Raw genomic sequence first — 27,804 nt, forward strand, 5'->3', positions numbered from 1 at the left:
CAGCTTCTCCCTAATGGGTTCTTTGTCTTCTTTTAACTGTATTAGCCATTGCCTATTGCATCACCAGCTAATGTGATAGCCGGAGTTGCTCTGTGTTCGTGTGGTAGTCCGAGGGAAATGTGCTTTTCAGATTCTCTGACCATGGATAAAGCCTTCAGCAGAACATGTTTATTAATAGGAAGCACTTCTCTCACGCAAGGCAGAAAACAATGGGTTTATAAGGGACTACAGAAGAACGCGTGTGGCTTCCCATAGGCATTCCCGCAGCCAGCGGGCTGGGAGCGGGGAACCCGCACGGGGTTCTGCTCCTCCGCACGGGGCACCCCGCACCTGGCGGCGGGCATCAGGTTAACGCCGCTCGAGCCCCCTCAGCTCGCCGCCTGCTTCCGTGCCCGCAGGTGGAGGCGAGGCGGTCCTCCGCTCTGACCTTGAGCAGCGCGATAGCTGTAGCGCTGGGATGTTTCCTCATCAATCCGCGGCGTGACATTGGATTATTGTAGCTTTTTCCCGCCGCTTCCTCCCCACCTGCCTGCCGATTCCCCGAGGACGCGGCCACTCCGTGCGTGTGTGCGCGGTGCCCGGGTAGGGAGCCGGCCCCGCCCCAGCCGCCCCGGGGCTGCGGCTCCACCGAGCGGCCGCGGACGGCGGCGAGGGCGGCCCCGCGGGGCAGCGCAGAGCACCCGGAGCCCTGCGGGGCTCGGCCCGGCCCGGCCGCTGCGCGAGGCGCTCCGGCGGCGGCGGGGGCTGCGAGGCGGCGAGCGGGGAGGCTGACAAGTGCCTCAGAAGTTTGCTGGCGGAAACCGGTCCCTCTATCGGCAGAAGTCTCCTGGCTCTCCTCAGAGGATACGTTGTTGCCTAAGATGAGTGGCTGTAGGAAGCGGTGTAAGCGTGAAATCATGAGATTTGCCCAGTACCTCCTCAGGCTAATCACAGGTTCTCTTCACACAGGTAACGACCGTTTTTCTTTGTAGCTGTGCAGCATGAGAATCGCCTCAGTTTAAAATAGCGACGGTATTGCTTTGTTGCAATTCTCTTCGTCTCGTAATTAATAATAAAAACTGAATTGTGGCTGAGGACAACAAAAACAGGTATCACGCGATGTTACGAACAGTGCAGCGTTTAGACGCGCAGCGCACCGAGACGCTGCACCCGGAGCAGCGCAGGTGCCGGTGCTTCACCCGCTCACGTGCGCGCAGCGGGGCGGCTGCGTCCGCAGCTGGGCTGAGCTGAGCTGAGCTGGGCGCCGCGCGGGCTGCTCGTCCTCGCTGCCCGGCGCTGGTTGACCGTCACTCGCTGCGTTGTCTTTCTCAGACACTTGTTCTTGCTTACCGTAACAACTGCAGTACGGTGCTATCGAGTGTCGTTGTAAAGTTTAAATAATTCTCGTGCGTGCTTTTTGCCCTTACAGAATTCTGGGGCTTAGGTGTGAGTTTAAATTGTTATTAGTTTTTCTTTGTAACTGGATACATTGTTCTGGATGAGGTTTGTAAGCTAAGTTGAGCAAGAAGTATGGTTTTCTTTCTAGCACTTTAGAAAATACACTTTTCTTGCAAATGACCATTTAATACGGCTTTTCCTACTGACTGTAAAATGTGACAGCTTGTATCGTGTCATTCTGCATTGGTAAAACACTGCTCTGCTTCTTTCTAGACTTCAAATGTCCTTTTCTTTGGGAAACTCATGAAGCAGAACTTCAGATCCAGCCTTAGTAGATAATAACTAATGATGCTAACGTGATTAGTGAGAGCTAAATGCTATTCACTTCACTGAAAACATCTTGAAAGTTTCTGCTGTTGCTGATGGTGTTTTTCTTATATCGTATCAATCACTAATGGAATGACTTGAAAGCAAAGTTGATTCTTCACCCCTGCTTCATTGATAAATGGCAATTATCAGTATTTTGGGCTACAGTGCAGTAAGAATCATTGGCAACCAGTACTAGGGTACTTGTAACGGTTGTGAAGCTAGTATAATCTAGTTTAGCTTTTCAGTAATTCAGTAACACTGAATGTTAGATAATGTGGAATTTCTCTGACTTCTGCGCTATTCCGAGTCTCTTGTGGTTCCTCTCTTGTGCACTGTATCAATTCAGATTTCTTTGAAGCAGTGGCTTCTTGCTTATGTTATGTTATGGAAATTAAGTAACATACGATGCAAGAAGAAATCTGTGTTAGAAATAAAGGCCAAAACTCCTGTTTGTCAAAGTCACTCAAATTTTTCTTTTCCTGTCTACCAAATGATAGATGCTGCTTTTCAGAGTGATGTTTGTTTTGTGAGCTTTCTGAAGTCACAATTCAAAGCCGTCTTAAGAATTGCTGTGGATACTGGTTATGTTACTACTAAAATGTTGTTTCATTTATAATTAAGCAGCATTTTCAGTGGTAAATACTGGAAGGCTAGTAAAGTGGTGTGAAATACACTACCCTAAAGGAAATAAGCAAACGTTTGTCAACACTTGTGTATACTTTTTGTCTCTATCACAGAGTTCTTGGGAACTGAGAAAGTGTAAAAGTTTCCATCCCAGTTTTGTTACAGATAACAGTTGTATCTTACTGCTCTTATTGCTCTTATTAGGATAATAGGCCTAGAGTGTTCAGGTGTACCACGTAAGTCCAGTATGGTGTGATAGTAGCCAAATTGTGGAAGTATAGAGCTCCCCCCGTTCAGTTCTTGCATTGCCATTTACTCGTCAACCAAAATGGTTGTAATAGCAGTTAACCTACCCCCTGCAAAATCTAATGTATAATTCATTGTGTTGATAATGAGATATTAATAAAGACAGATGAGGAAGTTTAGTTGAAAGTGTTAGAAAACTTACTTGTGTGTTGAAGATAGTGCTGTCTGAGTGTTCATTCCAAAATACAGCATTGCTTTCAGAAACTGAAGTGTGTGCTTACTTAGGCTTTCACATGCAGGCAGTCTGCTCTGCTTATGTGACTCGAGTTGCCACCTCATTACCTCATTTTTGAATTGTAGATACTTAGTAAGAAGTACAGCAGGGAATCCAATTTACCTTTCTTGTTGGTGAGGTCTGTCCCGTGGTTTCTCTTTCGGGTATTCATTCAACTTTATTCTTAATGTTTAGTTGAATCTACACATTGTTGGAAATTCATGCTCTAAATCTGATCTATGCTTTTTTTTTTTTTCCTGTATGGGTTGGCATGATGATTATAATCTCAACAATATTAATATAAGAGCTGTTGCAATTCTTTTGTTTTTAATAAGGGTAGAGAAGGCTAGTGCAGAGGTTTGGTTTATTGCCAAGATAAGCAGTCACTATTGATGATTGGCTTTACTGTTCACATTTTGTAACCATTTATGATATTAAATAGACATTAAACATTAAATTGTAATCCCTTCTCAAGTAAGTCCAGATCCTCTTTTTTTTTTTTATTTTAAATAAAAATAAAAAATCATTACTGTGGTTGAAAGAAAAATGTAATGAGAAGTTTTTTAAACAAAGTTTTTCATTTTCTGTAATTTCTGCAATATGTTAAACTGATGTGGCTTTACCGCTTAAAGCAGACTTACTCATGTACTTGAAGATAGCATGGCATTTCTCAGATGTTATACCAAGCTCTGCTCTTGGTATGTAGGCCTGCTGCCTTTGGAGATGTGTTGGAAGTGCTTATTCTTTGAAATGTTGTCACATCAGTTGAGAATTTTTCAGTGTTCAGATGCAACTGGAGTTTGCAACAGGAGTTTGTATATTATAAATACTGAGATTTACCATCGAGAGAGAAAGAAATGGACTGTCAATTACTTTGAAGTGGAAAAAGCAATTTCAGAACAATGACTACGAAGCTTTTCTTAACTGTTATAAAGTATGGAATATGGAGATGTTGAAGCAAAACTGTTATTGGCAAATTTTCAAAAGTATGCTCATCTTAAACACCCATGTTCATATTAAATGCCTAGAGGCTAAAATTTCCAGAATGGATTCAAACTCCCTGTTGTTACGAGTCTACAAAGAAAAAGAAAAATTCTGACTTTTGGTATTGTGCTCCCTCTCCAACAGTCTGAGAAAATCTCATTTTTACAGGCTTATAAAGGTGAATCTATGGATTGCTTTTTATTCTATAATTTATGTAACCTATAGATATAGGTTATATATATTATAGAATATAATATATATAAGATTATAGAATATAATGTTATATATATTATAGAATATAATATATATAAGATTATAGAATATAATCTATATAACCTTTTTTAATCTATAAAACCTATACATTGATGTTGGTTCTCTCCACTTCTTAATCATACAGCCATGGCATGTAAACATCACAGGGCCAGTATAGATAGTGACGAGGAGTTTGTCTTTGCTACTAATTAGGGAAATCATTGAGGGGAGAGTAGATCTGAAGTGGGTTTGAACTCCACTCCATTAAATCATTCAATAAAGACATCTGTATCATCATCACATCACTTTTTGACATTTATCTTCAACAAAGAACATGTAAGAATAGGTACCAGTCACAGAGATCATGAATGCTTTCATGGAATCATAGAATGGGCTGGGTTGAAAAGAACCACAATGATCATCTTGTTTCAACCCCCTGCTATATGCAGGGTCACCAACCACCAGACCAGACTGCCCAGAGCCACATCCAGCCTGGCCTTGAATGCCTCCAGGGATGGGGCACCCACAGCCTCCTTGGGCAACCTGTTCCACTGTGTCACCACCCTCTGAGTGAAAAACTTCCTCCTAATATCTACCTAAACCTCCCCTGTCTCAGTGATCTCATGGTCACTGGGGTTATCTACTTCAGAGCTATCCCTACCAGAACCGCAGTTTGATTTGTACCGTCTTTGTGTTATGTGTGAGAAAAGGTCACATTTGACCTTTTCTCCCACATAACTAGCAATAAGACTAGAGGGAATGGCCTTGAGTTGCACCAGGGGAGGTTTGGGTTGGATATTCGGAAAAAGTTCTTCTCCAAAAGAGTGATCAGGCACTGGGAAGGGTTGCCCAGGGAAGTGGTTGAATGACTGTTGCTGGAGGTGTTCAAGAAACACGAGGTGTTGTACAGAGGAACATGGTTTAGTGGGAGATATGAGTGATATGTGGATGGTTGGACTAGATGATCTTGGAGGCCTTTTTCAGTGTTGGTGAATTTATGATTCTGTGGTATCCTCAAGTAAATTCTGGGGGAGTACTGAGACTGAATGCTCCACTGGACAGGTTTCTTTAATGTTTCCTTCCTACCCCACTCTGCAACAACAAATTAATAAGGCAATCTTTAAATTTCATTCTAGATTCCAGCATGATGTCAATTTCATGATTTTAAAACATTGTTTCTGCTTAGCCTTCAGTTTTAGGTATACGTGCAGATGTGTTAATGGAATTATTCTCAAGAGTTGAGGTAATGCACTAGGATTTTAACTCTTAGAGTAAATTTTAGCAGGAGATGGGAAGATGGGATTTGAGTTCTGTGTCCTGAATATAAAACTTACAGATTATATCAGGGTTGTCCCATAATCAACTTTTTATAAATTGAGCTGTAAGTTAAAAATGAATGCCTTAAAAATCTGAAGGTTAATGGAAGTACTTTATAGGTGTGTAATAGATCTGTTAGTGACAGTAGCTGGATGCTCCAGAACAACTTTCCCTTTACAGCTAGGAGGTTATGTAAAATGAGAATGAGGAGAATATTTATCTCTTAGTTCTTCTATTTAATTTATTTAATTATGTTGTCTTTCCCTTTTTTTTTTTTTTTTTTTTAAAGTACAAAACTTAAAAACTTCAGTCTGTGAATGGGGTCATCTTAAATATGACAAATGAAATTATTTCAGCAACAGATTAAATTACTTTCCAATTCTCAGCAAAAATTACAGATGGAAAAAGTATTATACTTTTTATGTAGAGGAGTTTCTCCTTTTAATAAAACTGATCCCTAAACAAATTCAGTTTACCTTTATGGAGTAGATTCTCTTTTGTAGCTTCATGAATGAGTTTAAAAGGATGTTAAAAATGGCTGTCAGATTGCTGCTAAGATGGTCTGTGCAGATGTTGATGTAGAATTACAGTGAGAGAAATATTCCTGCATTATTAATGTTAATTCTGTTAATTTTAATAGTAGAGTTTTTCCTCCATGGGGTTTTGGTGGTTAATTTTTGTTTTTGGTAAAATAAAAACAAAAAAACACAGTTTAGCCAAAAGTGTGGAGTTAAATCATCAGTTAACTGTAACAGTTAATATGGCCAGTGGTAAGACACATTGTGCCTTGTTTCCTAACTGGGAGAAATATGAGTTAATAAAATAATATTTGTGCTGATGATTACTTTTTAGCTATTGCCAACTGTTTAAAACAAATAAGTCACCAACAGCAATGTAAAAACATCCTAAACAGCAGAGCATGTACTCTTCACTTCTAATACATACTGCTCAAGTTCACAGGAACTTGAAGATTCTGGCAAACAAGTAGTGGAGGATAAAACTCAGAGGGCTTAGATGATTACAGTCCATAGGCATCTGCCTGACTCCAGCTGAAGCTGAGCTTCAACTTTGCTCTGCTCTGGGTTTCAGCCAGGTTTGTGCAGGTACATGGCTGCAGCTTCACACCCCTATGCTGTGCTGTGGGCTGGCTACAAGGTGCCAAGCATGATTAATGAGCTGAGAAAGCACTTTTAGGGCAGCAGGGTCTGGCAGAGAGTTTGGCTGAACTTGGAGGATTAGAAGACCTCTGTGCTTCTGAGCTTGAAAATGAGAAGGTGCTTTGTGTCTTGAGCAAGTAGAGCAATGGTTTTGCTGAGGTGCTTGGTGTGACAGCATGGCCCTTTATCATCTATCCCTCAAATCTATTTCCCTTAAAAATATTAGGAATTACGATTCTAAAGAAAGGATATGTATATATATATTTAATGCTTCATGACTGACACACTTGACACATTTCTACTGAAAGTGATCTGGTGAAATGAAAAGAATTACCAAATGAAGCATAGGGTTTTTTGTTTGTTTGTTCGTTTGTTTTCCCTGTTTCTACCACCATCCTTGGATTGATGGCTTTGGCCTTTGAAAATTTCAGGTAAACTTTACAAGGCTGAGAACTGAAGTAAAAAAAACAACAAGCTAAGAAAACAGAAGAGAAAATGTGAAGCATTTAGTGAACGGATTTTGTAATGGAAGAAAGGTTCAATAAGAAGGAAAAAGTACAAATAGTAGTTATTAATATTCTGGTTCAGTTCTGATTTCATGCTTAATTGCATTGATCATGTAACTTTCGGAAAGACCCTCCCTGACTTTGCACTCACTGAGATTTATTAGCTTAGTGAACAGCAAAATAAATGAATGAGGAGCTACACTTGCTTGTTATGGCCACCTCTGCATTACAGGAATAATTTTCTGGAAGTGAAAATTTAGAAGGAATTATGGATAAAGTGCAGCTATTCATGAGAAAGCATAAAAGGGAATACAATTTCTAGTAGCCTTTACAAAAGCAATAGCCATGAAAAATTGCTACTGTTACTGCATGTGAATGTACAGAGTAAAGAAGGGGAAATAAGTCATCATCTTTCCACAAGCACAGTGGTCCTTAAAAAGAACTGAGCAATTGCATCTTGCTCAGCTGTGCTGTGGTATGTATGTTGAAATGCTTTGGTTGGAGAAAGGCTTACAAGTAGTGGTTGTCTATGGCCTAATAATCTACAGGGCAATACAATTAAGCAATTAAAAGAGTTTTTAAAAGGCAAGCTTTTCATCTCTTTATTAAAATCTCTGCCTTTTTGGTAAGCCATTTGCCTTCTGAGGCACCAGTAGTGGATTCTCACAAATCGAAAGAGCTAAGACCTGTTATTTTGATTATGGCCCTGTTTCCCATGCAAGAAGGACATTTTGTAGTGAGCCCCTCACTACATGAAGGACACTGAGGTGCTGGAACTTGTCCAAAGAAGGACAGGAAGCTGGTGAAAGGTCTGGAGTACAAGTCTTAATAGGAACAGCTGAGGGAACTGGGGTTGTTTAGTTTAGAGAAAGAGGAGTCTCAAGGGAGGCCTAATCATTCTCTACAGCTCCCTAAAAGGTGGTGGTGGTGAGATAGGGCTGGCCTCTTCTCTCAGGTAACAGTGACAGTATGAGAGGTAGTGGCTTCAGGTTGTGCCAGATTCAGATTGGGTTTTAGGATAAATTTCTTCCAGAAAGAGTGGTGAGGTTTTGGAGCAGGCTGCCCAGAGAGGTGGTGGAGTCACCATTGCTGGAGGTGTTTCTGAAAACCGTAGGTGTGGCATTGAGTGACATGGTCTGGAGTGGTCACAGGCATGGGTTGATGATTGTAGCAGACGTTCCTGGTGGTCTTTCTGACCTTAATGACTCTATGATTATATGAACTTTGCACTTCCTAGCACTTTCTCTGGATGTCTGTGCACCATCTCTAAGGCATTCCTGGAATTAGCTAAGAGGTGCTTTTATTGGTCTTCTTAAATCTGCACCTCCTAAGCACAAAAGATGGCAAAAAAACAGATGTTTAGAAATTAGAATGAAGCAGTGTTGCATTTGTTGTCAACTTGCATCTGGATGTTAGTGCTGTTGCTGTTGCATTAGATGTGTTTAAGGGTGCTTGTAGATGTTTGGTTAATTTTTTGTTTTTTATTTCTAATTTTTAAGTTCAGATACTGGACTTGCCATGGTGGATCAAGGTAATTCAACACAATCGAAGTAGATGAACATCTCTGTCTTTCAGCCCACTATACGGTGCTCAGGAAGAGCTGTGCACTATTCTTGGACCTCTTTGTTTCTCAAACCTTGCAATGAAGATGCATGCAACAAGACAGTGACAAAGGACTTCTTGTTGGCCAGAGCAGCCTGCTTTTTTGCGAAAACAGCAGGAGTTGTGGGTGTTCTTTTTCAGATCTTTCCAAAATCCTTTCCAAGCTGACCTGTGCTGAGCATTTTCTGCCCTTTTCCAGGCAGGAGACATACTATTCTCATCCCAGTTCCCCAGTCACATGATTTCAGGAGGTGATTTTTAGTGCTGCGACTGCAAAGCTGTCTCTGCTTGAGGGTGAACTTGATTAAGTGGATGAAAGAGGCTTATCACACCAGGGTCTTAATTGAGCTCTCCTCTTGCTCTTGCAGCAGAGTGGTCACTGGGCTGTTCCCCATGGGGACATGTTGTGCTGAGTTTGGAGCCCAGCGTGGCACATTAGAGGGCTTTTGCTGAAGAACGGCTCTAGCCCTCAGAAGTAGGCTACTGAGTGAATAACACCAGGAGAACCCTCTTCTCTCCATTTATTTAAGGATTCTTGCTAAAAAGCAGCAATGGGCAGAAAAGACAGTGCAGTCTTTTCTATGGATTTTTTTTCCCTATCACTTCAAACGGTTTTGAATAGGAAAAATATTTTTTACTCGTTCCTATTTAAGAAGAATATATCTTAAGTCTATGTTATATAAGCCCCCTAAAAATTAGTTCTGTATATCTTTTCACTTCTGTTGTTCACTGATGTGATTATCTTCTAAGGAAAAATTTTCTAATAGCGATGAATCAGTGTACATCCACTGTAATAAAGTTTTGTTTCTCTCTTGTAACTCTGAAAGAAAATTTTATTATTTCTTTTAATAAATAGTACAGGGTAGACTCTTGAGCAGGTAATTTACAGCTCTGTTTGTTATGTGTAAATCCATAAAAAAAACCAGTGCTGCTTAGTTCCTGCAGAGTGTAATGAAGGAAACAGTAAGGAAACTTTGCTGTGAGTTCTTAGCATCATTTCTCTAGTGACGTTTAACCTTTTCTTTGTCAATTCTAATGTAGGTACAGAATTTCTGCCATCTTCGTTTCTCCGAGTTGATAGGGTGACGTTCTGAAACGTATTGCTGAACTATAATAAGAGGACTTTGCTTTGTGTTAAAATCCAGCATTGGCTGGATTCATTGATCCATTTATCAGAGATGGAGTAGCAGTTGTAGGCAACTTTTGGGCAAATCTATGAAGAGGGAATGAACGATGCTTTGAAAGCTTTATTGGAGACTCCTTTGTTGCTATGGGGCTTACGGGGGGCCTTAGCAAGCAGGGAAAATGAATTACTGTTTTGAATGTAGATTAATAATGTTTCCTTACCATCTGTTGAAAATATGCATAAAGTAAGAAACGTAGTATATTTAATTAAAAATATTTAGAATATTAAAGTAAACATAAATGATGTGAAAGAGCTGACATGAAAAATATGTTCCTCTTTTTATGTGAGTCTAAATAAAGTTGTTGTAGAGAGAGCTTGTAACATGAAGATGCCACAAGAAGGTTGAAATATCAACGTTCCTGGGGAAATAAATTGCTGTTATCATCACTATTAGAAGATTTTTCCTTAGAAGATAATAACTTATTTCAGTGAACAACAGAAGGGAAAAATATATACAGAACTATTTTTTAGGAGGCTTATATAACATAGACTTAAGATATATTCTTCACGTATTTCTAAATGCTATTTTTTTGGTATTGCTGAAAGTTTTTCTTCTGACACAAAATCAGTACCGTTCATCCACAAGATCAGGGTTTCCTTTTTTTCTGAAAAATAATTCTGGGTTTAAGGTCTGCATCTGTGCCTCTTGTAGGTGCAGAGGCAGTCTGAACCTCTAGGGTCTCTGTTGCTTTTTTTATATGCTGTATATATGGCACTGTATATATTATCACTTAGAAAATTCTGATTTGCAAGAGTGAAATCTTTGTCACAGGATGCACAGCATACAGTGACAGAACACTTCTCACAGAATCAATCAAAATTTCATCTGAAGTTCCCAGAATCACAGAATTGCAGGTGTTGGAAGGGACCTCCAGAGATCAAAGTCTAACCTCCCTGCTAAAGCAGGTACTCTGCATTAGGCCACGCAGGTAGGCATCCAGACAGGTCTTGAATATCTCCACAGAAGGTGACTCCACTACCTCACTGGGCAACTTGTTCTAGTCCTCCATCACCCTTACCATAAAGATCCATATTTCCATATGTTTGTATGAAACTTCCTATGTTCAAGTTTTAGGCCATTGCTCCTTGTCCTGTTGCTGTGCACCACCAAGAAGAGCCTGGCCTCATCCATTTGCCTCCCACCTCCCTTTAGGTATTTCTAAATATTAATCAGATCCCCTCTCAGTTGTCTTTTCCCAGGGTAAACAGACCCAGGCTACTCAGCCTTTTACTATTGGTACTTTATGCTTTCTGAGTTTCCTGATTATTTTGGATAACTTTGGTAGTGCAGTCTTGTCGTTAAAGAGAAGTCATTTCTGTGGGAGAGTATGGTGGATGCAGTAATGTAATGAGGTTGGTGTTTAAGTAAGTTTCACGTTTTTAATTGGCTGAGACGCTTTACAATGTGAGACTGAGAGGGAAAAAAAAAAAAACCTTATTAAAAATACTTTTTTTAAGAAAAGTCCTCTTAGCAAATACATCAGTTAAATTTTGCATGAGTTATCATCACAATTTTACTAAGGTTTTTGGTTTATCATGTACCTGGCTTCTCTGAACACCTTTTTAATATTATCCTGAAGAAGTAAGATCTACAAGCACTTGGTTTAGAAGCAGGTTATACTGTAAAAAGCATTCTGAGGGAAAAGAGGAAGATGTATGGAACTTATTAGCAGTTAGCTTTAAAAAAAGTGCTGGAAAATGCTGAGAAAGCCATAGCTTAGTGCATTTCTGCTACACTCTGCTTCGTGCTGGAGCAGATTATAAATGTTTTTCTTGTTCACAAAAAATCAGTCTATCTGTATACCTCACATGCTGCAGCTGCAGATCTACTGTGAACTGCAAGCATTTCTGCAGGAGGTCGCTCAGATTTTAAACAATGCCATTAATTAGATTGTGTATAATAAACCACTGCTACTCACTTCTTTTGGTGGTTCTAAGTTTTCTCTTCTCAAGAAAAATCTAAACTGACTGCCTTCTCTTCCTTTAGTTTTCACATATCCCTCTTCCTTTAAGTAGCATCTGCAGAACTCAGTGTTGTGCAAAATGTTTCAACTTCACATTTTATTGTACTGAATATGGCATATGGGTTGGATGTCGCAGAATACTGAAGTGAAGACCGAGTGTGGGTAGAGGATATCTTGAAGTACAGGCAAACAGTACCCTAATCTTTGAAAGTATTCCTCTGAAATAATCCATCTCATGTTTTTAACACAGTGACTCCATCGCATAATTTCAATAAGTTATTTTCCCACACATCTTTCCAATGAGTCTTGTTTGAAGTCTTAAGATTTCTTGTGGTATGTTAACAGGAAAAGCACAGACAAAATTGAAGTTGCCGTGCTGCTTACCATTTCTATTGAAAAGTTGAGTTTTTATCTTTCTATTCCAAATCTGAATGTTCATTATAATGAAAGATAGAGTTCAACTTCACTTGCAAATGACATGTTGAAAGCATCTGTAGCCATCCTTAATGATTCCTGTGTTCTCTTACATCTAAAAGTCCAGGCTACTGACGTAATTCATAAAGATAATATTAAAACTTCAGCTGTATGTAGGACACGACACTTATCATTACGTTTAAAAATGCTCTTCGAAGAACTCTCAGAAAGTTTCCGAATTATGCATACAAAATGTTAGGAAACAGCAATATTAAGATTTCCTCAGCTGTATTTGATATAATGCAGTTTTTTATTGTATTGTGGGTGCACTTTTCCTTGAACCACTGTAACTCAGAATATAGAGTCAATGAGTATACTCCAAGTAGAAAGACATTCAGGGATTTTGGTGAGCCACACATTACCAGTCAGGAATGAAATCCTGTAAAAGTCCTTATTAAAGAGCTTTATAACTGCAGAAAGGTCTGCTTGCATTCAAACGGGACAGACTAGCAAAGTAAATACTTTGAAGATTGATTGAAGAACTTTTGAAGACAAATCATTTAGGAATACCTAACTGAATGTAGTTGACTTAATAAATTCTCTAAATTGAGAATAGCTGGTAGTTAGGACAGTACTGGGGGTATATCTGTATACTTTTCATGTGCTCTTCTCACATCAGCTTAGCAGCTACTGCCGGGTACAGGATGCTGTGCTAGACGAGACCATGGTCTGAGTCAATACAGCCATTCTCATGCTAATGTGTTAAAAGAAACTTTTTTTACAAAAGATAATACTTTTTTGAAGGATAGTAGGGAAGTTTAACAGTCAAAACCCCTGCTGCTTCCATTACTTCTCATTCTTAATTATGAATTTGAGAAAATGCATTGCTCTTCTGGGTTACAGAAAGGAAGCATCCTCCATAGCCTGATCTTCTAGTCTATGTAAGGTAGTTAGAATAGTAAACTGCAATTAATGTTGAATGCAAGTACTGTTTAATTCACATTTAAATAACTTTGACCAAAGTATTACCTGGCTTTAACAGACTTCTTTTTTTTTCCCTGAAGGGAAAATAATGCTTTTGCTTTGTTGCCATGATATTGCCTGCGATTGAGAATACTGGTGATAATGTTTGAAGTCCTAACAGAAATACAAAAGATGGGCCTAAATACTTTCCTACTCCCTCAGGCAATTGTACTTCTTCTGGCATTCTCAAAATGGGTTGGAAGCTTATTAGTGGAAGCAAAGATGGGAATCAGTAGTAATGTCAATGTGGTAATTAAACAAAATAAAAGCTACTGTATTTTTGGATCTACTTCACAGTCTTATATGTGGCTGTTATGTGAAAGATGAAAAGTAGGAAGAGAAATGAGAAACCATGGTGATCTCATTGATATGCTAATATATGCTTTTAGATGATTACAGTAAGCATATTTTTTTAGTTGAATGAGTGGCAATTCCTTCAAACTGGGGATAACCACATGTTTATACATAACAGTGTGCATGGGCTTTTTGAATGTGACCTTGCATTCTCAAAACACATTTCCCCCATTTAGTAGCTTATTTTAATTTGTCCACTCTGTTAGAACAATAGAGGCAGGTTATTGTCAGTTCAATACCGTATATGGATATAAGTTAAATAATCTGGAAAAGGGCAACAATAAATGAACTTGAAACTGCATGAGCACTGAACTAAGTGCTAAGGGCACTTCAGTCTTTAATATTTTTCTGAGTTATTGGCACAGATTCAGGTTGGACGTTAGGAAAAATGTATTCTTTGAAGGAGTGGTTAGGCACTGGAATGGGCTGCCCAGGGAAGTGGTGGAATCACCATCATTGGAGATGTTCAAGAAACATTTAGATTTCGTACTAAGGGGCATGGTTCAGTGGGGAAATATTGGTAGTAGGTGGGTGGTTGGGCTGGATGATTGATCTTAGAGGTCTTTTCCAACATTGGTGACTCTATGATTCTGTGAAGTCAAGTAGAAACAACAGAACTGAGGAATAATGGTGCTTTGTGGTTATGGAGAAAGCCAGCCTTATGCTGTGTTACGCTGGTGGTTACCCATTTCTGTGCAGGAACGTAACACAGCTGTTTTGTTTCTCGGTATGATGTGGTGACCAGTGTGTACTCTAAATATTTTTAGAGTGTATTGATTTTTTTTTTAAGAATATTTATTGCTTCAGTGTGTAACCCCATTTATCTAACTTCTACTTGCAGTTGTTATATGGCTCTGAATTTGTTGAGATATTGGCTAAATACAATGAGATGCTTTGTGGGGGAATGAGCTCCTAATTTGTTTCTTGTCTTCTCACAATGACAGCTTCAGTCAGGGAAAGCAGCACAATTATCTTTAATATCGCTTTCAGTTCTGAATTTAAAATATCTATTTTGAAGTAATTTTGAAAAAAAACCAAACTACTTGGATTCCTCTGCAAAAGTTCTTTAAGTCAGCTGACAGTCTAACCATTGACTCTCAACACGTTCAGAGTTTGGTTCCTGAGTACAAATTGCAGTTTTCATGTTTTTATAAGACTGTAATGCTGTGCAATTATGTGTAAGCTCTAATCTTTGTATGGGGACCCTTTCCACAAACAATGACAAGAAACTAAAGATTTTATTTCCCAAAATGTGTTCTTATGGCTACAGCTGCTATTCTTACAGACTCTGTTTTCCAGATATAACTCTTCAGTATTTCACTAGAACATGTCAGCAATTCTTTATTTGAAATTCTATTCCAAATAATGTTGATATCGTAATTATAAAAATTGAGTTTTGTAAGTACTGCGTCCTCTGAATACATTATTTGAAAATAAGCTTATAAGGTATTACTGGGAAAGGGTGCCAGGCTCTATCACTTACAAAATGGTCAATAATTTGTTTTTTTCTCTTGAACTCTTTATAGAATGCCCATCTTAGGCAACGTAACTAAATTTAAATATAAATTTAAAGGGTCTGGGATAGGGAAAAGTCTGTTTTCCCAGCCAGCATACTTCATTAATTTAGGAAATTGAATAAAGCTGAGATGAGCTACTAAATTTTGTGTCTCTATTAGTCTGTTTTCTATTGGCAGTTTTGTTATTCTTTAAATCACTTTTATGAGGCATGTGATCAAAATCAAAATGCTTTTAGCATTTGTTATGTACAGATCCCTTTGCATATACCCATGGTAATCTTCAGTGTATTTCAGGAAAAATAAATGGTAACTGATTACTCCTATTTGATTTGTGGCAATACTTGTAAAAATCAGCAGAATGTGGATTCCTTATTCAGTTCTTGGAATAGGAATTTAAACTTTTACATTATTTATGCCTCAGAAGTTTTTTCCTGAGATTTTTTTTTTAGCCTAGTAGTGGCATTTCACTATGCTATTGAGAGAGGAATTCCTTAAAATCAGGTTTTTTCCTCAGCTGAGTTTCTTGGATCAGAATTTAATACAAGGTGGGTGCTTGGTTTTGTCGTATGGCATCAGTGTGCTGCCATCCAACTTGACTGAGCCTCCTGGGCCTTCTGTGGCCTAACTACCAACAGAAGTGAGTTGGAACTTACGAAATTAGTTAATTACTGTAGATGTGAGTATAATGATTTTATTCATTTAGTCAGATATCCCAAAATATCATGTGTTTGTGTCTGAACAAACAATTACTAAATACCATTGCTCATGAATTCCTGTACTGCAGTCTCACACAACTTTTGTAGACTTCTTCCAGTATCAATTCAGGAAAGGAATAGCGACATATGAGAAATCTAAGAAGTACTCTGTATGTGGAGATTTCATTCAAATTAAATCTGCTACACTTAAGAGGGATCAGAACTATTGTGACCTTACTGTAATTTAGCATTAATTTTCTTCTCAAGAAAACTATAAATAAAGTCCAGAGTGCTGGAGCAAACTGCCCAGTGAGGTCGTGGAGGCTGCTTTGGGTGCTTTCCTGTGTATCTACTGTAGGGAACCTGTGTTAGCAGGGAGTTGAACTAGATCATCTCCAGAGGACCCTTCCTACTCCCATAATTCTATGGGAGTTTGTAGTAATTCTGAAGAAGGTCTCAAAAAGAGATTGAATTCATTTTAACTACCTCACCTTACTGATTAATTACTATTTAACTTTACTATGTAGTCTGTGTGCAAAGCTCCTCAGTCATTACATCTTAGTGAGAATGAGAAGACTTTTTGATTTTTTTTATAAGCTAATAACTTAAAAATGCAAGCAAAGAAGATTACATGCAAATTTAATGCCAAAAGGAAAGGGGGGAAATGTAAAATACGGCTTTATGTAAAAATGACCTTAAGGTCAAGGAGATGGAGAAGAGGAGGAGATGGAGGGGGAACAGGAGACAGTACAAGTGGTAGTAGTAATAAAAACGTACACGTGTGGACATATGCTGAGACAACTATGTGATTGTGTACCAGATTCATCCTTGACATTAAGACTGCAACACATTTGTATCCAGACGAGAGTTTAGACTAAGAGGAATAGTTAGGACACGGTGTGGCATCATGTCTTCAGTCATGCAACTTCATGTGAGTGCATCAAAATTATCAAGCTGATAATTTGTCTAAAATGTAACATGTAAGTAGTTATTTCTTCAAAACCAGACTCTCTTTTGAGTTCACCGGGAGACAGCAGTAACTACGGTCTCAGTCAGGGAAGAATGAAATGCTGGCAGTGGCTGACACTCACTCCTCCAGCTGGATTTGGTATATCTGGCTAACATCTGGTTTTGGAAGTGTCATCACAGTTAAAGCCCTCCCTTCTTGCTGCACACAGGTGCATTTGAGTGCTTCATGTGTCCAAGTTGCTCTGAAAGTTTAATGCTGAATGACAGATGTGAATGGAAGCAGCAGGGCATTCCTGCCCCTGAAAAACCACCAGATGAAGTGTTTGAAGCTCCTCAGATAACCACTGTAATCTACTGTGAGAAACTAATTGAACTGTATGTATTGCTTACAGGAAGTTCTGGACTGATCTATTAAATTACTTACCTGTTGTCTGTGCAGGATCATACTGTGTCAGTAATTGAAATGCCATCCATTTAAGGCAACATAGGAATAGAGTAAGGCCAGTTCTCTTGTAACTAGTCTGCTGAAATGTTTTTATCAATGCGGTCATACCGTCTACAAAAAATATGTTCATTTTCACAAAGAGGTAAACTGGCCTCCAAAAAAGAGATGAAATTCTCCAAAATATTTTTCTAGGCACTGTGAATGGGCAGTTTTTCTGTGCTTTTTTTTTTTTTTTCTAAAGAGTGTGAATAGTAGTTATTTTTTAAATTGTAAGTAGGGTTTATTGGTGAGAAGGAAAATACCATATAATAACAGAAAATGGAGTATCTAGAATTTTCAGTGCTTGAATGTTGTCTGTATGATTGAATATAAGGAGTATGTTTATCTAAAGCCTGACAGAGCAAAGGAGAAGAGGCAGAAATTGTTGCACCACAGTGCATCAGCAACATGAAATGCAGACTGTAGAGGAGATTTGCAATGCTGAAGCTTTAGCAAGTTCTAAAGCTAGGTGAAAGGAACTGGATTTGAAGGAAAAAGCCTTCAGATACACATAGTGTCTGGAAGGCATGGAAAAGGGCATTTATCATTGTCATTAACAATTTATTATAGTACACTCTGGAATATATCAATTAACATAGAGTCATTTGAGTTGGAAGGTACTTTTAAAGGTCATCTAGTCCAACTGCCCTGCACTGAACAGGGACACCTACAGCTGGATCAGGTTGCTCAGAACTCTGTCTATCCTGACCTTGAATTTCTCCAGGAACAGAGCAGCCACCACCTCTCTAGGCAACCTGTGCTAGTGCTTCATAATGTGTCATTAATACACCGGGCTTTGTGTTTCAGTCCACACTAAGTGTTGAAGTGTTGAATATGTGCAGCGCTTACAGCTCCCAGCAGATTGAATATGGCACAAGAAACACTGCTGAAGACCAACAGTTAGGAAACTAATTTGCACTCAATTTAGACTTCTTGAACTAGCTGAGTTATTGGTATCCATTTAGGCTTCGTTTTGGCTTTTTCCTGTTAGCTGATGAAACTGATATATTAAGATTTAAAACTAATTTTCTTCATGCTGTTCATGCTGGTTTTTTATAGGTAGGTCAAGGAAGTTTACATGCAGTGAAGTACTTTGATTATGCTTTCTGTGCTTTTTAGTCTAGAGACAACACAATGTCTTGTGCTTTAAATGTACAGCTTCCTTGTGTCCTAACAGTTTTTGAAGCTTACTCTTTAAGGCTTTAATAATGTTGCAAAGATACATAATGTTTTTCTTTTTCTTTCTTTTTTTAAATGCTGCTAAGCTAGTATTATTTTAATAGTCAAGACTAAGTTGCTATGTTTATATTCAGCAGAGAGTTCAGCACTCTGGAATGTAAGCTAAAGTTGTCTTTCCTAACTGCCTATTGCTAAGGTTGTCTACACTGGTCCATCTGCCTGCTGGACCAGTCTTTTATCTCTTCGTTGCCCAGTCACTCAGTTTTGTGTCATGCTTCTGCATTTCTTGTGCTTAGCCGTCACTTCAGTGGCCTACTGAATATCATGTACAAATTTAGCTAGCTTAATTATTCATTCTCTCTTTCTGAGTGCTTGTGATTATATTGCACATCAGGAGCTTCAGCACTGTCTGCACAGGAACTCCTCCATTGTCACCTTCCTTTGCTGTGTGTCTGACCAGTTACTCCTACTCTATTTTCTTTGTCTTTTTTTTTTTAATTGTTTGTGAATTCTACTTGGTCATCTTTTTGTTTTGCTGCTACCTTGTCAACAGTTGAAGCTATGAGAAAACAATGAAACTAACATGTTAAGGACTGTCTGTCTCTAAAGTGTTGCACCCAAATCAGAGTTTGTACACATCCTGAAGTGAGCTGATCCCATAAGAGCTGCCTCAAAAGATCAGTGCTCTCCTTTCATGCAAGCAAGCTGCTGCATGCCTCTCACTTGGTTAAATGAATTTAAAGTTCTTCATTAAAAAAAAAAAAAGTTATTTCCTCTTTCCTCTTTTTAAAATTATTTTTATTTGATTTCTACAACAATAACAAGACATTAAGACATTAGTAAAGCAGGCTAGGTCTGTGAAAGCCACTGTAAATTTCTTCCAAATACAATGTGCAGAAAATATGAATCCTGGTCCAATGTTTTATAGTACACAATAATGTCTTGCGAAGATATTCCAGTGGATGCTACACACAATCATGAATATCTGTCATGATAAAACAAGAGGTGCTTGACGAGTGAGATTCTTGTTCCACATCCTGACTAGGACAAGGACAAGTTATTTTGGCTCATGGGTAAAGAAACTGAAATTCCGGTGCCTACATTCTGCTCAACTCCAAGAACACTTCGATAAAACTGCTGCCTAACTGCTCATGCTTCACTCTTTTATGCAGTCCTGGAGAAGAGATCATTCTTGTAGTACTGTGTAGCTTGGTATCTGTCTTAAAATGTATGGTCTTAAAATGTAGATTCCAGTTGGCATGGGACTCCAGTTCAGAAGATATCTCAAAGGCATACAAACGTGCCACTGTGCTAACGTGTTACTCAATACAAAGTAAAGCTGCTGGGTCAACTCTCATTTCATTCGGTAGTGAGTGATAAACTTCCTTTAATGTAATTCTGTAGCAGTTAGAGCATTTCCTCATCCCAGCCAGGGGCTGGGTATCTCTTCTCACAAGGTCACCTTCCAGAGCAGAGTCTTCGCTCTCTGCTTCTGGCCGTCTGTTCTCTCAAGCAGGCTGATGCACAGTATCCTGTCTCCTCTCCTAGTGACACAAAAAACATATTGAGGCTACTAAAAATGCATCATGTGTAATTTGTTGTAGATTTTTTTTTTTTTACTCCTAACTTCCTCTCTGGGCTGAGAGCAGTAGCTGTTGGAAATTGATTGCTTAAATTATGTGGTAAACTATGATGAATTTCCAGGCATAGCTTCTGAAGTAAACTACTCATTTCCATTGCAGTTTGTAAAAATGCAATCAAATGTTCTGAATCCAAGATCAGTGTGTATTAAGTTTAATTTGTTTCACTCTCGAATATACTGTAAGTGTATACTGTATATGAACCAAATACTGCATAAAAGACCCACTCCACCTCAAATAAAACAACCACCAAAAGCCCTCCCTCCCTCCCTGTCTGTCTGTCTCTCTCTCTCTCTCTCTCTCACACACACACACACAAGAACAGAAATTACGTGTTCTAATGGATGGCAAATTAATGCCTATTTTTATTTTATTTTGGGGTGCTGCTGAGAAGGGTTTTCTGCCTCTCACACTGATGCCTGTGAATGTTCCTTTGGTTTCTGCTATGTTACACATGTCCTTCATGTTGCACTAAATTCTGTAATGCAGGCTGGAATTCCTGAAAGGAAAGATTATTTGGCATGATAGGAACTGCAAAAAAGATTAAATATATGGGCCGTAGCTCAAGACAAGCATTTTAATGTATTCCTTCCTATAAATATTCAGTATGAAACTCAGTATAAAAAAACATTTAAGTCTGCATATTTTTACCCATAAGGGCCATATGTTTCTTTTTTTGTTGTTGTTGTTTGATTGTTTTTTCTCTGCATTCTTACAAACATATGATTTCAGCCTTGATTTGTTGTATTTTTTCCCACATCAAGCTACAAAGTGGCATTATGATGACAGGTTTCTTTTGCTCTCAAGCATCTAATTAGCAAGCATCAAGTAAGAGAAATATTTCTAAAAAGCAAAGAATAGGCCCCAAAATGAACATCAATTACTGATACACCAGGCATGTAAGCTGTCAAAACTAGTGATCAGTCTTCTGTGTGATTTCTCCTATGATGCACAGAGTTTACGCCCAGAAACTTGGCTTCCCTGTGGAACAGAAAAAAGTAGTTCAGTAGTAAGAAAATGGTGTAACTTGGTTTTGATTCTTTTTCCCTCCATTTACTTGAGGTTTTTTTTCTTGTGTGCTATTTTATTCTGCCATCACTAGATGTATTTGGTTTTAAACAAAAAACAAAGAGTTTAATAAAGTTGGGAGTAGAAAAAATACTGTTAACGTGTCTTAAGGCTTATTTGGAATGTTGCATTAGAAATCTTCTCTGGAATGTTGTAGGCTACAGAATTTATATATATTTACTGATGGGATCCTCAAGTCTGGGATTTCTCACAGTCTGTATGAAGGTTGTATTCTGGTATATATTGGATTACCTTGTCTAATACTGATTTGAGTCAGTAGGGAAAAAAATTAGATGCAAACTCTTAAGATCTCCCTGCTCCCACATTCAAAGCAGATTCCAAAGATTTTGTCTGGATAAGGCTCTTTGGATAATATATGTTTTCTGATATTCTTAATAAATATCTCAAATAGAAATATATACTTTATTTCTATAAGCCTTGTGCAGTGCTGTGTGTAACCTCAAAAGTTACTTTACTTAACCTGTACTTTCAGCCCATGCTTATAAATTGTTTAAGGAAAATAACTGAACAAACAAACAAAAAATCTCGAAAGAGGTTTCTGAATATATCCAAAGTACTTGTTTTCATAATGGTTTGAAGAACTGAGGTATTGAGTATAGTAGAAAGATACAGATTTTCTTTTATCTTCCAAATATTCAAACACTTTTGTATAGATGCTATTCATTTTCCACATAGTTTCTTTGCTTGTCTTTAGAGATTGAAATAGAAATGAAGGATTCAGTCCTTGACTCTTCTACCCTGTGCTTCTGGGTGATTTAGCTTCAGCAACTGTCTGCCATGTTCATTTGAGAGCAATCTGTTACCTGAAATGCTCGTCATATTTCTTACCCTTTTTGTCCCCTTTCCCTACACGGTGCAAGCGTTTCCTTGATAAAATAAAAGCTTTTCTTTGCTTTTTAGCAGAGTAATGGCTCTTCTGTATGTGAATCCTTTCCAGTTTATTGTCATATCCAGTTTATAACTCATAGCTAAAGTTCACCTTCTCCTTAGTTAGCTCCTGCAAATCATGAGTTTCATCTGCCTCTATGGTGGTTTTAACTTTCTTTGTGTTTCTATGGGCTTGTAGAACTCTGGCCTTTTCAGATAACTGCTTTCAGGTTGGTGACCTGAGCAGAATTATCAGTAGTCCCACATGGAATGATAATCATGTAGAGACCCTGTTATCATCTTGCAAAATCATCATCCTTAGCTAAGGAAGCAGTTTGGACGTTACAGGGATGAAAGGTGGATCAAAAATGTACTATGAAACATTCCCTTGGTCAAAGTATATGCATTATCATTCCGGTGTTTGCTTTTTGTCTTGATGGTAAGCATGTATTTCTGCTTCAGAACGTGTTTTCTGCATTTTCATTCTGACATCTTAATCTTAAACTAAGGCATTCTTTTTCCTTGATGAAAATTTATTAACAGTGTTCCATTGGTCTTTGTTTTATTTTAACTCCCAGTATGATCTGTCATGTAGAATTTAACTCCTCAGATGCGTGAAATTAACTGTGGACTTAAAATAGGCACGTTAGTTATGTTCTTCGCGTAGTTATATTCTCCCAGCTAAATATGTTTTCATTTCTTTAATAAAATCTTAATAGTCACCTTGTGCTGGGCTAACTTAAAACTATAGGAGAAAAGTACAGGACTGTCTAGTTTGATGGATCAGCTATTGTCATTTTGTGCCTTTGTTCCCACCTTGCATTCTTATGAAAAAGTTTTTGAGCACTTTGCAGCTCTATTCACTGTCTCTACAGAAATTGCACATTCATTTCTGAGAAGTTTTTTGTTTGCTTCAGAAGCTTAATTCTTGATGATAAATACTACATGGAAATTTCTCATAGCCAAGCAGCCTAACAGTAGCCTTCTCCATGCTGTCTTTTAGGGTGATTAGTACTTGGTAATTGGAAACTCTATAGAAGATGTTTCTAGCTGGTTTTATCAGCTTGTTCTGCTTTTTCTTATCCCTTAGTTTACAAACCATCCTCATTACTTTCTCAAAAATCTGACTGTAAACAACTCTTTCTGTGAACGCTTTGAAAGTCAAGAGGTCTGGTTTGTACCAGTTTTAATTGAGGCCAAGTACTCCTCTGAGTTTTGGGTGAAGGAACTTGTTTTGCTATTGATAAAAAGCGAGATAGGATGTATTAGTGCTTCTAGCAGCTTTCAAAGCAGAAAGGTCGATAAAACTGCTTTGGCAATGGCTCTCCTGTCGTGCAAAGTGTTGATGGATATCTGCATGAAAGGTGTAAAAGCAGAGAAGAATAAAGTATATTGGATGGGAAGCGGCTTTGAAGAACTTAAGTACTCAGAAAATCAAATAACAAGTCTCTACTTACTGCCACCTGAAACAGGAGTTTCTTTTAGCACTGTATTTCTGCTTCTTTGAAACTTTCATAGAATAAATGCTGTTGACCCTTTGTTCTAGGAGAGAAGCACACTTCTGGCTACATGCACTGGATGTTTCTACAGACCTTTGGGAATAAAGAAATCCTACTGAGTATAGCAACGTCTCAGGGAAGAGGTCAGATTGTCTTTTGAATGTGATGAAATATAAGAGATTTATGCCTGCCTGTGTCAAGAGGTTGCTGTCTATAGCTCAGTTCAGCAACAAGAAAATTCTGCTGTCTCCAGGACTGTTGGTGTCCTTGCTACTGTGAGATCCCAGTTTAAGTAAGACTGTAGGGGAAAAACTAAAGCATTTCCAAGTTATTTTCCATAATGAAGCAGGGTAGCACATCAGCACATATCTGTTTCTGCAACCTACTTACAGTTACTGCTGTTTAATGGTGTTTCCATATTAGTGTTACAGGATTTAACTCTTGAATTCTTCAGCGTACTTTAACTGTTCTGAAATACAAATGAAAGAACAATCAAAATGAGAAGACTGCTTTAAATCATAAAATTGTTACTCGCTGTTTAAATGGAGTTTCTTGGATGAGGGAAAGTCATGGGAAACTCGAGAGTAGTTCTCAAAGTGTTTTGCAATGTATGTTGTAATGTTTCACAGTTTCTGCTGAACTCAAAGTTTAAAAGGCTCTAATGCTGCTTTGACACAAATCCACTTTTTTTTTTTTTATTTTTTTTTTTTTAGAAAACAGACACCTTAATTTGTCAAGCTGTCTTCTACTTTACATGATGTCCACAGAGAATATTATGGTTAATGAGGGCATCATTTGAGGCATTCAATTAATTGAGTAGATGCTGTGGTCATTTCTCAGTGGTGAACTGTACAGCTGTTCCCAAAATGCTAACAGTCCATCGTAATAAGAATGACCAATTAGTGTGTCCTTCCAATTTGAGGTTACTGCTGATTTTTATTTATTTATTTATTTAATTTTTGTTTGCTTTTGCATACTTTCCCTCTGTAAATCTTTGCTTTCCCTTAGGATCTATGCCATTTGCTTGCTTATCCTTCCTAACTAAAACCTATATTAATCAACTGTTCTGCAGGGAAGCTTCTTTGCATCTGGAAATGATGTTGTTGTTCTGGTTGTACTACAGATTTTATGGACAACTTGAACTTTGACCATCACTACAATAAACCTGTGCTTGATCCCACTACACAGTTCACTTTGGAAGTGACTAGCACATGATTCAGAACATGATTGTGTAGAAACATAAATAGGGTAAAGATTCAAAGCAGCTAGTACTAAAAGTGCAAATTGATTTTGTAGCCAACGTAGAAAAAGTACAGTTTTCCTGTATTACTGTGTTTTCTAGTTCTGTGACAGTCATTCTTCCTAAGTGCCCAGGAATATTCAAGTCCTTGGTAAGGGATAAATATTACAGTGTCTTCATATAAAAAGGATCTGAAATAATTACCATTATTTTTGACAGTAAACTACCTATCTACTTCTGTGGCTTTTTATTTCCACAAGATCCTTCCACTGATACTACTTCATTTTTCACTTGGCATCTAGAGAAAGGGAGAGTAAGGATTGCAAAAAAGTGTCTGGAATCCTTTAATTGCTAGTTAGAAAATGTAACAAATTTAAGGAAAAGAAAAAATTCTTTAGAAATATACGTTGAAGTATACTAAGCAATCATTTTTAGTTTGAGCTTAAGTTACAAAATGCATCACAAGTTATTTAAGGCACCACTTGCCAATACAAGATTAATACAAGATTAGTGCAAGTAAGTTATGGTATGCCCTGAACTAAGACTAGTAAGTCTTGTGAAGCTGATGGATGTAACATCACAAAATGTCTGAAATAAATAAATGAAACACGTAGTGATGTTCAAGATATGTAACTGAATATGTAACTCCTAAGGAGAAAAATGGGAATCGTATGCCAAGGAGAACAGATGGCTCTTCATGTTGATCTGAAAAATGTCAGAAAACTGGGAGAAGAATCTGTGGCTAGTTTTGGAGAGGCTGTAAATGACTACAGATTTTCAGAAGCATGGGAAACAAAGAGCCTAAAAGGTCTTACAGAAAAAAGCAGAAGATAGTGGATGGTTAAGTACAATCTCTGAATGTTGAAGGGCTTACTGCACTTCTTTTAAACAGCGAGTTAAAAGGTAGCAATTGTTCTAGTTATGAGTGAGCAGATGTCCTATGAATTTTCATTAGACTGCACTGAAGGGACATCCGGGAGATCAAGGATTTAATAAGAGTAAGGAAAACAGACAACTGTGCACCTGCCCTGAAGTTACATGAACAGCTTTTATCTGAACATAAGTGCCATATGAGAATGAAGTCAGAAGGGGAAAGGTTGATGGGCTGAATGGGGAAGCAAGAACTAAATGCTACTGCATTTGTGAAACAAAATATAACCCTGTGATAGTTTTTGTTTTGCAGGCAAGAATAAGTTGAGCTTTGGACTGAAGGATTCTCAAACTTATGCACTGCAATTTTAAAAAAATATATTTTAAATTGTGTTGGTCAGCCACAGCTGGTGATTTTTAGTGATCACTTTGTGAGCTGATATTTGAGAATTTAAGAAGAGAATAAGAATAGATTCTTGGGCATATTGGTGTGTTATTTCTATTTTCACTTTCATGTTTTCAGATTGTTGTCCTCCTCAGTAGAAGTCTCGTATGTTATTCATTAATGAATAAAATAAATTGTCTCCTCAGTTGAAATGTTAACTTGCATTTTCACGAATTTGCAAAAGCAAAAATTTTTCCATAATATTCCTATAGTGCACATTGTGTATTAATGATGGATGCATTTTTCTGATATGTTAAGGTTTGTAATAGATTCTGGTTGAAGTTAATGCCGTGACTATGCAAGCAGGAAAACTTTTTGAAAGAGTAGAGGTGATTGCAAGACGTAATCAGATTTCCTTTGGTAGGTCTGAGGCCTGTAAAGGGTGAAGGATCATTTTACCTCCATGTTCTAATTGATGTGTTGAAGAATAAAGTGTGGTTTAAAAGTCCAGAACTGCTGGAAATATTCTTCTTTTCTAGTATTCATAGTCTTTGAAGGTGCTAGGGAACTCTCCAAATGCTTTTCTTAAAATGGGAGTGTGCAGATGTGATGGATGTGCGCCTGCTCAGTAGTTTTCAAGAGAGGATCTTAAGGCAAACTGGTGTTGGCATTGGCTGCTGGCTGGGTGTCTAGGTGTGTTCTCTGGAGGCTGCAGGGAAGGGGATGTTTGCAGAGACCCAGCCTCTGCGAGGTGCCTACTGCTGGATGTTGATCCTGAGTGCTGAACCCAATTGGATGAAAAAACCTCTAACCCACAGATTCTTGGGAAAGCGGCCCATAGAAAATTGTTACCTGATGCAAAATTCTGCTTCCCTTAATTGCTGACCTTCACTTCTTTAAAACACTGAGGGTGGTTAACTATTTCTAGCTTGCAGCTGTAGAAATATAGGCTATGATTACTTTCCAGCCTCATCCAATTTTTTCTTTTAATTAATCTTTTAATGGTAAGTTAAGTTTACTTCTTATGTGCCTACACTACTCTCTTCTCTGCAGAGCCCTTATTTTACAACGCATGCCATAAAACACAGCAAACAAGTGGCTCAGCAATATGGGATAATACTGGTTTTGGTTATTTAAATTTTCTTCTATGATCTCTTTTTACTATCCAAAATAGGACAGGGGGGGCTATGTATCATGAAGATAAACCTGTCAAAGGAACTGAAAGATATTCTTTTAAGAAAAAAAAACAACCTACTACTGCTATTAAAGTAATAGATATGCAAAGTCCTGTTAAGTGGTTTTACAGAAATGGCTGTTATTCAAGTCAGGCCTAGTTTATCTGTATTTAGGCTAAGGATTTCATGTAGGCTATTTTTGTAATGAAGTTTGATTTTAGTTTTTGTTTCAGCTGGTAAAATGGAGTAATGGCAGAAAGTAGCAGCTGGGCTTTGCATTTGCTTGGACCTTGTGTCACCTCCCTGAACTATGTGACACTGCATATGATACACTGTCTGTCTTCACAGAATTGAAGGGGTTAGGGAGACCTGTGGAGATTGTCTAGCCTAACCCCTTACTGAAACAGGTTCCTCAGAGTATGGAGCTACTGATGTTCCAGTTTGTGCCCATTGCCCCTTGTTCTGCTGCTGGGCACTGCTGAATGGAGCCTGGCCCAAAGAATTTCAGCAGATTTTTCTTCAGCTCTGAGTGCTCCTGTGCTTTAA

The 27,804-nt window shown here is 38.2% G+C and overlaps 1 protein-coding gene across 4 annotated transcripts in view; it reads left to right on the top strand.

Moving 5' to 3' along the window:
* The first annotated feature begins 771 nt into the window (after nucleotides 1–771).
* The window catches only part of KCNIP4 (potassium voltage-gated channel interacting protein 4), a 287,455-nt gene continuing 260,422 nt past the window's right edge, over nucleotides 772–27,804 (top strand). For 3 of the 4 annotated variants that reach the window (XM_042871715.1, XM_042871713.1, XM_042871716.1), the window contains exon 1: nucleotides 772–948. In XM_042871715.1, the coding sequence (XP_042727649.1) occupies nucleotides 861–948 (88 nt within the window). In that variant the 5' untranslated portion in view covers nucleotides 772–860. The remainder of the gene's footprint in view (nucleotides 949–27,804) is intronic. The other variant, XM_042871717.1, reaches the window with a different exon arrangement.

Source organism: Lagopus leucura, unplaced genomic scaffold (assembly GCF_019238085.1).
Source record: "Lagopus leucura isolate 7727_CA_CO unplaced genomic scaffold, USGS_WTPT01 Super-Scaffold_100004, whole genome shotgun sequence".
Taxonomy (NCBI): domain Eukaryota; kingdom Metazoa; phylum Chordata; class Aves; order Galliformes; family Phasianidae; genus Lagopus; species Lagopus leucura.